Source organism: Oncorhynchus mykiss, chromosome 9 (assembly GCF_057628025.1).
Source record: "Oncorhynchus mykiss isolate SJ-2025 chromosome 9, ASM5762802v1, whole genome shotgun sequence".
NCBI lineage: Eukaryota > Metazoa > Chordata > Actinopteri > Salmoniformes > Salmonidae > Oncorhynchus > Oncorhynchus mykiss.
The window spans coordinates 61,144,088-61,157,288 of NC_143030.1; the positions used below are offsets into that span (position 1 = coordinate 61,144,088).

A 13,201-nucleotide genomic window follows, 5' to 3' on the forward strand; every position below is an offset into this window, starting at 1 on the left:
CACCTGGCTGTCTAGGTCTTAATTGAAAGAAAAAAACAAAAACCTGCAGACATTCGACCCCCGTGGAATGAGTTTGACACCCATGCTCTATTGGCTTTATACTCAAAAATATTTAAAGGAGAGAAATATACGGTATATGTAGAGAGTTTGTGACTTTCTTAATTTTTTTTCTCAACTTCACCTAAAATGGCAAAAAGTAGAAAGCATGTCAAAAATCACTGCATATTGTAATTGCTCATTTGGTAGACACATTTGTTGTTACCTGCCTCTTATTAAGACAATGCAGCCTGATTCATTATGCCCATTTTTAAGTGATGAGAATTCTTTGAAAAATCCCCTCAGGCCAATGGAATGATTTCTTATTCACAAATCACAAACATTGTATAGATTATAACAAATACTGAAGGGAACACTTTTAGAAAACTCCTCCTTTCACTATGAGAAGGCATGGCTGACAGCAAAGAGTTAACTGCCACTCTTCTTAAGAGGGGAGGGAAGCTACAGATGTCATCACAGAGTTGCTCATTCACCTGTGGCTAGGCAGAACTACATTATTCATACTGTTTACATAGGGTAAAATGGCGCCTTATAAATATGACTTGAAGTCACATTGAAGCAAGTATTCCTATGCGCACGCTTGCTTGGGCACACACCCTCCTCTGGCATGAATTTGTCAGTATTGTGAGAACTTTATTACAGATAAGGCTGGCCCGCAATGACCAATAACCTCGCCTTACACTCAACCAATCAAGCCAGCTAAGGACTCCCTCACAACTGTCAGAGCATCAGACAGAGCTTCGACCACCTGAAAGTGTTTGAGACACGGCTCCAGGCATCCTAATGACCCTCTCTTTGACACATCACTGCCTCATGACCTGAGGGCCACCATCATCTGTTACAACCTGACGACTGCAACAGCCAACCAGAGAGGACCACTGAGGTAAAGCCTACATAGACTCATCCACCACCAGAGGAGCTTGGGACTTGAGCTTCTGACTAACCGGTATCTGTATTGTGACTCACTGTGGAACTCTTCAGCACTTTGACAAGAAGACAGTCCTTTGACTGACTCAAAGACAGATATCCAGAGTGACAGTCTATCAGCTCAGACAGCATCAGCAGCCTACACCTCTGACCAGGTAAGTCTACGGGCACACCTGGGCTTGGGAGAGATGTTTATAATTTTGTAATTTTTTTATTTAACCTTTTATTTAACTAGGCAAGTCAGTTAAGAACAAATTCTTGTTTACAATGACAGCCTACCAACCTTGTTCAGGGGCAGAATGACAGATTTGTACCTTTTCAGCTCGGTGATTCGATCCAGCAACCTATCAGTTACTGGCCCAACGCTCTAACCACTAGGTGGATTTTTAATGATGAAGTGGTAGACTTGCTTGAACTATGTAAGGATGTAGAGGTGGTGGTTTTGATCAGTGTGATTTAAAATGAGTTATATTCATGAGGATAGCAAACTATGAAACCAGTTTGATAGGATGTGTTTCAGCCAGGGACTGAGACTGTAGCAGTGGACAATTGGTGTTGTAGCTACAGTACCAGGCCATTCTTTACAGAAGGGGTCACAGTTCAAGACACTGATGATGCATGTTTGAAGGAAACACTAAGTTTATATTCACTTTTTCACTCTTTTACAGTTTTTGAGCACTTTCAAATTCCCTTGTTTTTACTCGCAATATCAGAGGTGATTCTCTTTTTCATGGCATTTTCATGCCCCTCAGATATAAAGTGCAGGTGATTTTCTTTCCTTTTTATGCACTGACATTTCCTGATTTTTTCTTGCATCCATGGAAAGTGCACAAAACTGCTTGTTAGTAATCACTCAATAGCAATGTTTTTCATTTTTATTAACAATACCCCAAGGGGAACAAAACCAGTTCAACAGGTTGTAATGAGAGTTTAACCACTCTCTGCTAATGATAATGTGTGCCTGAATTCTGATTGAAAGTTTAGAACAATACAAACACACTCAGATTTTTTTTTTTTATGTTGGTAAAGTAGCTAGATAAAGAAATAGGTGTGCATTTGAAAGTAGCCCTCCCTTTGATTAATGTGTGGGAGAATGCAATGAGTAATGCATGACCAAATATCTTCATGTCGACTGAATTCCTCTGATATCAGTTTACCATTGTTACCTAGCAAGGTATATTTTTGGAGCCAGTGCTTTGTTCTAAAGCAGTATTTCTTTCATGTGTAGTATAATAGTCACGTGCATGCACACATACCCACAAAGGAAAACATAGAAATGGAGCATGACTGTAAGACACTTCAATAAAGGGAAAGTATTCTTTGAGTAGAACACCATGTAAAATCATTCATGTTTTAATAGTTTTGAGAATTCAATTGAGATGTATTCATTCTAATGAGCTATTTCATTTTCCATAGAAGATGAATGGCCCCCATTTTACAGTATTTAGTCAATTAACTTCCCTGTAATAACTCACCAATTATGTTACACTTAGTCTTGGAAACGATAAGCCATATGATCTGACCAAACCCCTCAAGCACTAAATAGTAATAAAACTCAGCAGTGTAAAGTACTTAAGTAAAAATACTTAAGTAGTTTTTGAGGTATGTGTACTTTACTTTACTATTTATATTTTTGACAACTTTTACTTTAACTCCACTACATTCCTAAAGAAAATTATGTATTTTTACCTCATACATTTTCCCTGACACCCAAAAGTACTCGTTACATTTTGAATGCTTAGCAGGACAGGAAAATGGACCAATTCACGCACTTGTCAAGAGAACATCCCTGGTCATCCCAACTGCCTTTGATCTGCCGGACTCACTAAACACAAATGCTTTGTTTTTAAATGATGTCTGAGTGTCGGAGTGGGCCCCTGGCTAACGGTATATATATATACATTTTAGCTTTTTATATATATATATATATATATATATATATATATATATATATATATATATATATATATATATATATATATATATATATATATATATATATATATATATATATATATATATAAAAAAAGCTAAAATGTTGTGCAGTTTGGTTTGCTTAGTATAAGGAATTAGAAATTATTTTTACTTTTACTTATGTTTTAGCAATTGCATTTACTTTTGATACTTAAGTATTTTTAAAACCAAACCATTTTAGACTTTTACTCTTGTAGTATTTTACTGGGTGACATTTTCTATGAAGGTATCTTTACTTTAACTCAAGTATGACAAGTGGTTACTTTTTCCACCACTGTAAAAACCTAAACGTCTTTCCCATGTGATATCTGGAAGGACAGGTATTTTAACAAGCCATGTCAGTCAGCAGTAAAATGTTATTTGATGTGATATGGATTTGCTAAGATAATTGGCGTGAAAGCGTGTCATGGTCTTGCGTGCCTAGTCCATCACCCAAAGACAAAAGCACCTGAAAACACACACCTAGGGGTAAATATCTCTTCCATGATAATCTCTCTCAACTCTAGTCATTTTGGGAGGAAAAGCTCCTAGGCTCAAACAGCTGCGCTATACTGTCGTTTGTACACCTTAGTGTCAATGGCAACAGTACAAGCTGCAGCATAAGTCATACATAAGGATGGTGCATTCTGGTTTTAGTGCCCAGAGGCACAGCACTTCTCAGCAGTGTAATCCCTCCCGCTAAGTGAGCATGGACAGGGCAGCATTATGAGCTGTTGCGGTCACACCATGGATATGGGCTGGGTTATTCATTATCCACCTTTTATCGAATATGCCATGACGGCAAGGACTTTCTTTTTTACTATTAAGCTCAAATCAATCTTGGTGCCTGAAAAACTTAACCCTGTCAGTGTCCACCAGCACATGAGCAACCAGCCAAACTTCCTAGGCCTAAGACCTTAGTTAATAAGTGCTGATTCAGCTGTCATTGATACAGTATTGTATGACATTATTACTTGACATTACAATATGTCTGTTACCTCAGGGTAAGATAAGAGAGTCAGTGTCCCCCCCCCACCCCATAGAATTCTGTTCTCACTGAACTAACTGTCACTCTGGTATCCAACTGAACTGTCATGTTTCACCTGCAGGGTTTCATCCTATAGGGTTACTAATTACATCACAAAAAGTCAGGCATTCAAGATTCTTACACACCATACTCAAATGTGCTACTCTACATAATGAAATGTTGTTTTTATGAAAAGAGATTGTTTAATTCAACATTTTGAAGAAAGTACCAACAGACCAAAGAAAATGTATGAAATGTCATGTTTGCTTTAGGATTACTACTGTTTAAATATTTGGCCATTTGGTCTTGGTTTCAATGCAGCATAAAGACAGAACTGTCTGAGAGAAAATAATTCCATGTCAATTTAAGGAAGATAAAACAGTCAAACAAAGTGACTAGAAAAGTGTAAATAGAAAGTGTCACTCATGGATGACAGTTTCTGTTCTTCATCAGATATTATTTAAAAAAAAAGTTTGTTCTTACTCATTTAATTTACTATGTCAATATATTAACAGTTTGCCATTGAGTTCGCTATTGTTTCCAATTGAGCCTCATGAGATACCGAAATTATATTTAGGTGTATCCAGTATAAATCCCTTTATACAACATGACTGATGGAAGTCTTCCTTTGTTTTCTCCAGCACTGTTGAAGCTATGGGGAGTCCAGGCTGTGACCGCGAGGGGAGCACAGTGCCCCTTCCCCTGATGAGTTTCAGTGACTACTCCCACAGTGGGTCTGCCCTAAGGGCCTGGGAGAAGGAGGAGGACACCAAGCCGCCCCGGGGACTGATAAGTGTGCCTAAACACACCGCTCCTGAACGCAGTCTGCAAGGGGTCTTCCTGCCCTGCTTCGACATGCTCCTCACTGAAAACAGCTCGTGGCTGTTGAAGAAGTCTGACGTAGCGCCCCCTGTGCTCCCCTGTAAGGCCCTGGAGCAGTGCCCTGTCATCAACAGCCAGGGCCTGGGGCTCCCCTCTGGGCTAGAGGGACAGGTTGAGGAACGCTGTCTGGAGCAGGTTCAGAGCATGGTGTTGGGAGAGGTACTGAAGGACATAGAGACTGCCTGCATACTGCTCAACATTACTCCAGGTAGGAAAACTGTTAAATTACCAAGCTATTGTTTGCCTATAAGTTGATACAACACCATGTTATTACCACCTTATCCTGTGCTATAAACTGTGCTACCGTTTCATATGTTAAGTTCTCCGAAAGGTATAGACCTCATGCCTCTATCAGTCTCAGGGTCTATTATGTTCTCTACAGTTGAGCATGTGACCTGTCACTGTCAGTAGATTGGCTGAGGATAAGGATTAAAGAGCACAGAGAAAAGAGCACCTTTCATGCACTACTTTAACAGTTGAAGTACCTCCTTATGCACTATTGGATCTTACTTACAGCAAAGCAAACTAAACAGTGAAGGTCACCACTTAGGTTGGTCTTTCTTCATGCGACACTCCGACTTTATGCTACTGACGATAGGCTAAACCCAATGAAAGGAAGTGTCTAGGGCCTCCCCGCCCTGTGCAAATGGCTCTGTTGACAATTCATCATTTCACACACTCACCAACTCGGTACTTGTCATAAAGCAACACAAATATGAGTTCAGAAATTGCGTACAGTACAATGCACACACACCTCATCTCCTTCTCCTCAAAGGCTCCTTAAAGATGCACTAGCTCACATTTGAATAGGTAACCTATGCATTTGCATGAGTGCCAACCAGTGATTTATATATAGACTAGATGACTGACGGGGTGCTGTTTTGAAGCTTCCGCGACTCCATCTTGACACTCCCCCACCATGTTTAAGCTATAGAAAAGCATTTGTTCATGCTTACATTTGTTTTTCCCACATTTATTTGATTACAGACACCTTATTAATGCATACATTTAATTTAAACCATTCACAGAGACAAACTGCAATCTTTCCGACAGATAAGATCTAAACCAGGCCAGAACTTGTCCGTGTAGACCAATTTGTGTTTCCAATCTCTCCAAAAGAATGTGGTGATCGATGGTATCAAAAGCAGCACTAAGGTCTAGGAGCACGAGGACAGATGCAAAGCCTCGGTCTGATGCCATTAAAAGGTCATTTACCACCTTCACAAGTGCAGTCTCAGTGCTATGCTGGGGTCTAAAACCAGACTGAAGCATTTCGTATACATTGTTTGACTTCAGGAAGGCAGTAAGTTGCTGCGCAACAGCCTTCTCTAAAATTTTTGAGAGGAATGGAAGATTCGATATAGGCCGATAGTTTAAAAAAAAATATTTTCTGGGTCAAGGTTTGGCTTCAGCCAAAACCTCAGAAAAAAATGGTAGACCTCCACAAGTCTGGTTCATCCTTGGGAGCAATTTCCAAACACCTGAAGGTACAACGTTCATCTGTACAAACAATACTACGCAAGTATAAACACCATGGGACCACGCAGCAGTCATACTGCTCAGGAAGGAGACGCGTTCTGTCTCCTAGAGATGAACGTACTTTGGTGCGAAAAGTGCAAATCAATCCCAGAACAACAGCAAAGGACCTTGTGAAGATGCTGGAGGAAACAGGTACAAAAGTATCTATATCCACAGTATATCCACAGTAAAACGAGTCCTATATCGACATAACCTGAATGGCCGCTCAGCAAGGAAGAAGCCACTGCTCCAAAACCACCATAAAAAAGCCAGACTACTGTTTGCAACTGCACATGGAGACAAAGATCGTACTTTTTGGAGAAATGTCCTCTGGTCTGATGAAACAGAAATAGAACTGTTTGGACATAATGACCATCGTTATTTTTGGAGGAAAAAGGGGGATGCTTGCAAGCCGAAGAACACCATCCCAACCGTGAAGCACGGGGGTGGCAGCATCATGTTGTGGTGGTGCTTTGCTGCAGGAGGGACTGGTGCACTTCACAAAATAGATGGCATCATGAGGACGGAAAAGTATGTGGATATATTGAAGCATCATCTCAAGACATCAGACATCTCAAGTTAAAGCTTGGTCGCAAATGGGTCTTCCAAATGGACAATGACACCCAGCATACTTCCGAAGTTGTGGCAAAATGGCTTAAGGACAACAAAGTCAAGATATTGGAGTGGCCATCACAAAGCCATGACCTCAATCCTATAGAACATTTCTGGGCGCAACTGAAAAAGTGTGTGCAAGCAAGGAGGTCTACAAACCTGACTCAGTTACACCAGCTCTGTCAGGAGGAATGAGCCAAAATTCACCCAACTTATTGTGGGAAGCTTGTGGAAGGCTACCCGAAATATTTGACCCAAATTAAACAATTTAAAGGCAATGCTACCAAATACTAATTGAGTGTATGCAAACTTCTGACCCTCTGGTAATGTGATGAAAGAAATAAAATCTGAAATAAATCATTCTCTCTACTATTATTCTGCCATTTCACATTCTTAAAATAAAGTGGTGATCCTAACTGACCTAAAACAAGGCATTTTTACTAGGATTACATGTCAGGAATTGTGAAAAATGAGTTTAAATGTATTTGGCTAAGGTCTGTAAACTTCCAACTTCAACTGTATAGACATTTAATCCTTAATAGTATATATTTTTAAATGTAAAATGTTACTGTCCCCATTACAACAACAAAAATAATTAAATACATGTTATTTTGTCCTTGAAACATTTAGCTGACTGTTCCTTCGGGGGAGTGCCAATATGGACGACTGGTGGCTTCAATGCCTCTCACTGGGCAGTACATAGCATCAGCAATACAGGGTTTATATACATCATTGGTGCCAACAGTGCCATTGTATTTAACTGTATATATAACTTGCTGTGGATAAATGTTTACCATTATATTGGTCCATCATGAACAACTCCTCTCCTGTGCAGACCCCATGGAGTGGAATTGTGGGAACGTCCAGAAGTGGCTGCTGTGGACAGAGCACCTGTACAGACTACCCCAGGTGGGCAAGGTGTTCCAGGAGCTCAGTGGAAAGGATCTGTGCTCCATGACAGAGGAGGACTTTAGGCAGCGCTCAATGCAGTGTGGAGACCTGCTATACGCTCATCTGGACATCTGGAGATCAGGTAGGACAACTGACAACCTTCAATGGGTCTGTTTACTTGTACTGTGGTATACATAACATGGCATGTATTTCATCTTCGGTGTGGGTCATTCCATTGTAAAAGTATTGCGTGTTTTATAGCCACAAGCAGAAGGAATACCTGGTTCATTCACTACACAGATTGCGCTGTAGTTTTCAGGTATTTTCTTGTGTCAAGATCACAAATGTGTAATTCTGTTCTATGTTGTTTTGTCACAGCTGCATGCATGAAGGAGCCCTGCACACCAGGCGATAACAGGTTACATGGTGCTGAGGAGTCGTGGCCAAAGGCAGACTCCTCCTGCTCAGGCCAGCCCATCCACCTGTGGCAGTTTCTTAGAGAGCTGCTCCTCAAGCCGCACAACTACGGACACTGCATCCGCTGGCTCAACAAGGAGAAAGGTGAGTGGGCAGGGAGAAGCCATAAGGGTGGAGTGCATGCGGGTGTACGGTGTACATTTTAGGGCAACCCTCCTAGGTTTGAGGCTGAGGGTGTCCTAAAATGTACACCATACAGGTGAGAAAAGTTTACCATGGGTGCTGACTTGGATTATTCAACATTGGGGCTTATTGTGCATTGGTTGCTGAAAAAGGTGAAATGTTCCATCTCTCAAAAGTAGTTTTTCTTATAATCAACAGGAATCTTCAAAATAGAAGACTCGGCTTATGTGTCCAGGTTATGGGGCATCAGGAAGAACCGTCCAGCTATGAACTATGACAAGCTGAGTCGCTCTATCCGACAGTACTACAAGAAGGGCATCATCCGTAAGCCTGATGTGTCCCAGAGACTGGTCTACCAGTTTGTCCACCCTGTATGAAGCTGTGGGGCAGCCAGCCAGAAGAGAAGATTAGTGTTGATGATGACTGGAGACCACTATCTAGCCAAACAGGTTTTGGCAAAAGGATTGTTTTAGCTCCAGCAACGCAGTGTATAGACTGCTTCCTGCATTGTGCACTCCTGCCTAATTCATATATTATTAGGTCAACTGATTGGATATGGGGTTTTGTTATTTTTTATTGCCACATTGCATTAGATATGCAAAGTTTTACATTTCAAATATTTTCAATACTAATTGTCCAATATTTCATTTTCACAAAGGTCAAAGTCTGTATTCTTTTTCTCTGATTGTGACTTCACATTACTGTAACCACCAGTAGTTACTTTTTAAGGTGGTTCCTCTTTCATTACCATTACACAATGTCCCTCGGATATAAAAGCATTCGTACAGTTCATGGCATTTTGTTACATGCCGGGTGAATATTGGAGTGAATGTGTGCAATGTGTTTACTACTGATCTGTAGTGGTATTCCCATGTGTGGGGCTATTCATGAGTCACAAGTAACCACAGCTGTTTAATCACACAGATCTGATGTTTACGTTGGTAATTTCATTTAAGTATAGAGAAATTATTTGACTCCGGGGCCTGTTCACTGGCGGAAGAATCAAGTCTAATAGGAATTTGTGAATACAGTAAACTACTGTAATAGAAGCATTTCAATATCATTGCCACATTTCAAGTGCTAGAATCCATATGTAGAGACAAACACCAGTGATAGAAGCCCTGTTTATACCTGGTTCTAACATGCTGCCTTTGTCCTGATCTTATCCACATTCTGATTGTGCCCACATTTTTAGACAAGTGAAGACGATTAAAAGAAACATTATGATCAAATCTTATAAGTGTAAACAGGCAAGATCAAGTCAAGATCATGACGAAGGACGCGTGTTAACGGCAGGTATAAACAGGGCTAGAGATTAGTGACTGAATCCATACTGTACACATGTTAGAACATAATATTGAATATTTATAATGAGTGTGAGCAAGATGTCGTTTGTAAATATTTAGGTATAATGACCTAAAGCATACTGTATACCCTTCTATGTGTTTACATACTGAATGTGTCTAAAATAAAATGACACAATAATGTGTATTTTTTCTGCTTTCTCATCAAGCACCCTGAGACTACAATCCTAGCATATCACAATGTACAGTCAAAATCCATTCAAGAAACACACAAATGACACAAAACGTTTTGTTTGTATTCTCAACAAACTTGTTTTCCCCTTTCAAACCAATATCGCAATATTGACACCATCACAACAACTTTGATTCAGGATTTTCATTACTATCATAATTATTATCATAATCATAATCATCTTTATGCATATTTAAATGAACCTTTTGTTACATTAAGATGAACAGGCACTACACCAGTTAGGAGATCCAATTACATCACTAACTAGAAACATACATACACTGCTAATACAGGGGTTTCACGACATGAGCCGTGTCCCCCTTGTGTGCATAAGGAAGAGAAAAATCAACATTAAAAAGCATTTACATATACACTGTTTTGACTGCCTCAATGTAGTTAGGTTTCCTTTCCAACTCAACACAGTTGTACAGTTACAATAGAATATCATCTTTAAATTACATCATCATATACAAATTTGACAGCGTGGGGTAACGTCACGCTCTGGTACATTGACAATTCCATTGCAATGAAATTCATACGATATGGTACCTATTACTTAATATGCTTTTCCTTTGCTGTTAACACATTTACATGTATGACACTACATTTTTCTTAGTATTCGATCACTTGCATTTGTTCTTTTTTTTTTCTTTACAATTACACAACTCATGATGATAAGGATGTTTGACCCCAAAATATCTACCCGAGATGTGTGTGTTCCTGTGTGTGTGTGTGCGTGTGTAAAGGACATAGGATATCTCAATGATATGAATTATTTTTGCTAGGCTGGACAGCTTACACTAATACACATTACTTGTGAGCTGGTGATGTGATCTCTCAACAGTGATACCTAAACCTGGTGAAGTCTCCTCTTAAGCCTCAACATAAACACATCCTGTCGTTAGAGAATGTTCTACGACATCAAACTTGAAGAGAGACCTACTGCATAACCTCATGTTCATGAGCATTCTGCTCTCACAACATCATTGCATATCTGATTTAAACAGCTTACCATTGGCAACCATATTTGCATCGGACAACATCTGATAAGTTTGATTTCTCAACAAGTACTGTAGTGTTTTCTGTATATTTAAGCAATAAGGCACGAGGAGGTGTGGTATATGGCCAATATACCACGGCTAAGGGCTTTTATTATGCACGAGGCAACTCGGAGTGCCTGGATACAGACCTTAGCCGTGGTATATTGGCCATATACCACAAACCCCAGAGGTGCCTTATTGCTGTTATAAACTGGTTCCCAATGTAATTAGAGCAGTAAAAGTACATGTGTATTCAAAGTGGGTGCTGCATTAGGTGTGAGCATGTGAAGTATACTACTGGGAGCATTCTAAAGTAGAGTTAATTACTGTAGACAAAGAAATGATTTATTATGTACTGTGGTCACTGTTGTATGCAACTGGCCTACCTGGTTAAATAAAGATTAAATAAAAAATAAATATAAAATGCTCTTGTCTTCCCCCATGTGGATCGCCTATTGAATGAACACAGAAATATTCAGAGGACAGGAAGCAGTTAGTTGCATGAGTTGCATCTTGACAAGAAAATCCTTGACAGGGTTATGTGAGTTATTGCATGGATAGAGAGAGTTTTATGCATTTTCGGATTTCGGTCATTCTTTGGCCTAAGTAGGTAAAGGGGCTCAAAACCACTTTTTTTCTGGTAGCGTTCTCTATGACAATGGAGCAAAACATGCCTAGTTAAATACAGCATGTCTCCTTCCATGCCCCTACAATAGTACATTCATGTCCACGTTTCCATTTTAAGACAAGGATCTGCAGCATGGTACCGTCAAGATTGATGTTCCTATTTTACCAGGAGACAACCATCGAACAGTAACATAGTTCAAAGCCATTTTTCCTATATGCTGTTTTCCCCCTACAGCAGGAAAACAACTAAATTCACATTAAATATGCCTGAATACTTCACCTGAACAATCAAATTGTCCAAAACGTTCTTGTCAGCATGACAGATTAAATCAAAGCAAGCTGGTGATAATACCTTGCCTACTGACCCTAAAATGTTCCCTCACAGGTATTCTAGATAGAACACAGCAATAGATCCAAATGAACAGATATTCTAAAAATACCTCGCAATGAAATGGAAATGAGACGTTATGATTCAATGGTGGTGATGGGGAAGAGAGAGAAAAACAGCTATCCAGCCTCTCCACTTCCGGGGATGAAGGCAGACACAAGCTCATGGTGTTATTCCAATGCTGTGTCTGTGTCTAATGGTGAACTCTGGTCCTCTGCATTGGTCATATCAGGGGATTAGTTGCATCTTGTAGCCGTAATATGGCTTGGAGGTTAAGGAAATGCATGTTGCATAGCACATGCTGCTATTGCAAACCAATTGAGAAACAGAGACAACAGATACTGTACCACTGCACAACTGGTAAAAGGGATGAGACCAAATCACAAAAGAGAAAATAATCAAATCTAGGATACATTTTGTGGTACTTTTAACACTACACAGCATTCCCAATGTAAGGAGGAGGACTGAACACACAGCATCGAAACTGCTACACAAAACGGTGTCATATATACACAACGCAGGCCGAGTAGCTTGTTCTGGTTAAACCGGCAGGTAAATATAATTGGTTACATTATCGTCACACTGTTATAGGAGAATATACTGCAAAAACGTTGAATCATCCGCATCATCTTTATATTGAACACAGCTACACAAATGTGTCCCTGCATTGGCTTGATATTACAGTATGTTTGAGTGTGTGTACTCTGGAATAAATGCTGCTCCTGTTTTAGTGTTTATGTCCTCCTCACTCCAAATACTGGATAAATATAATATAATATACTACTAATATACTAAGATTTTATTTAGGCAAGACTCTGATTTGCGCATCTGTTGGGCAAGGGATGTGTTGCTCATAAGTCTCTGGCTATGTGCAGTGCGATTGGATGAGACAGTCCGAGCTGCCTCCAATGGCATGTCCTCCTCCTTTGGGGTCATTAGATCTCCTCGACGTAATTGGCCGGGTACAGTCCCTCTCGGCCTGTATCCAGGCGACCTCTACACCAGCCTTGGTCATCTTCATCCTCAGTCTTGGTCAGTTCATCACCTGTGAAGAACATATGTACATTACTTAGTCAACATGCATTCTATGCTCTTTTCCATGGTCAATAGTACATCTGGTCACCTTCATCGTTTCCTTTATCA

The 13,201-nt window shown here is 40.0% G+C and overlaps 2 protein-coding genes across 7 annotated transcripts in view; one reads left to right on the top strand and one right to left on the bottom strand.

Moving 5' to 3' along the window:
* The first annotated feature begins 603 nt into the window (after positions 1-603).
* LOC110532424 (SAM pointed domain-containing Ets transcription factor-like) lies at positions 604-9,954 on the top strand. Its single transcript, XM_021616317.3, has 5 exons — positions 604-1,139; positions 4,606-5,054; positions 7,812-8,009; positions 8,246-8,428; positions 8,666-9,954. Exons 2-5 carry the CDS (start codon positions 4,619-4,621, stop codon positions 8,842-8,844), a joined length of 996 nt encoding a protein of 331 aa, XP_021471992.1. The 5' UTR covers positions 604-1,139; positions 4,606-4,618; the 3' UTR covers positions 8,845-9,954.
* Positions 9,955-10,046: 92 nt separating this feature from the next.
* Positions 10,047-13,201, bottom strand: part of LOC110532422 (protein kinase C and casein kinase substrate in neurons protein 1) — a 46,828-nt gene continuing 43,673 nt past the window's right edge. For all 6 annotated transcript variants that reach the window (XM_090184834.1, XM_036988383.2, XM_090184833.1 and 3 more), the window contains one exon: positions 10,047-13,103. In XM_090184834.1, coding sequence (XP_090040960.1) covers positions 12,994-13,103 — 110 coding nt within the window. In that variant the 3' untranslated portion in view covers positions 10,047-12,993. The remainder of the gene's footprint in view (positions 13,104-13,201) is intronic.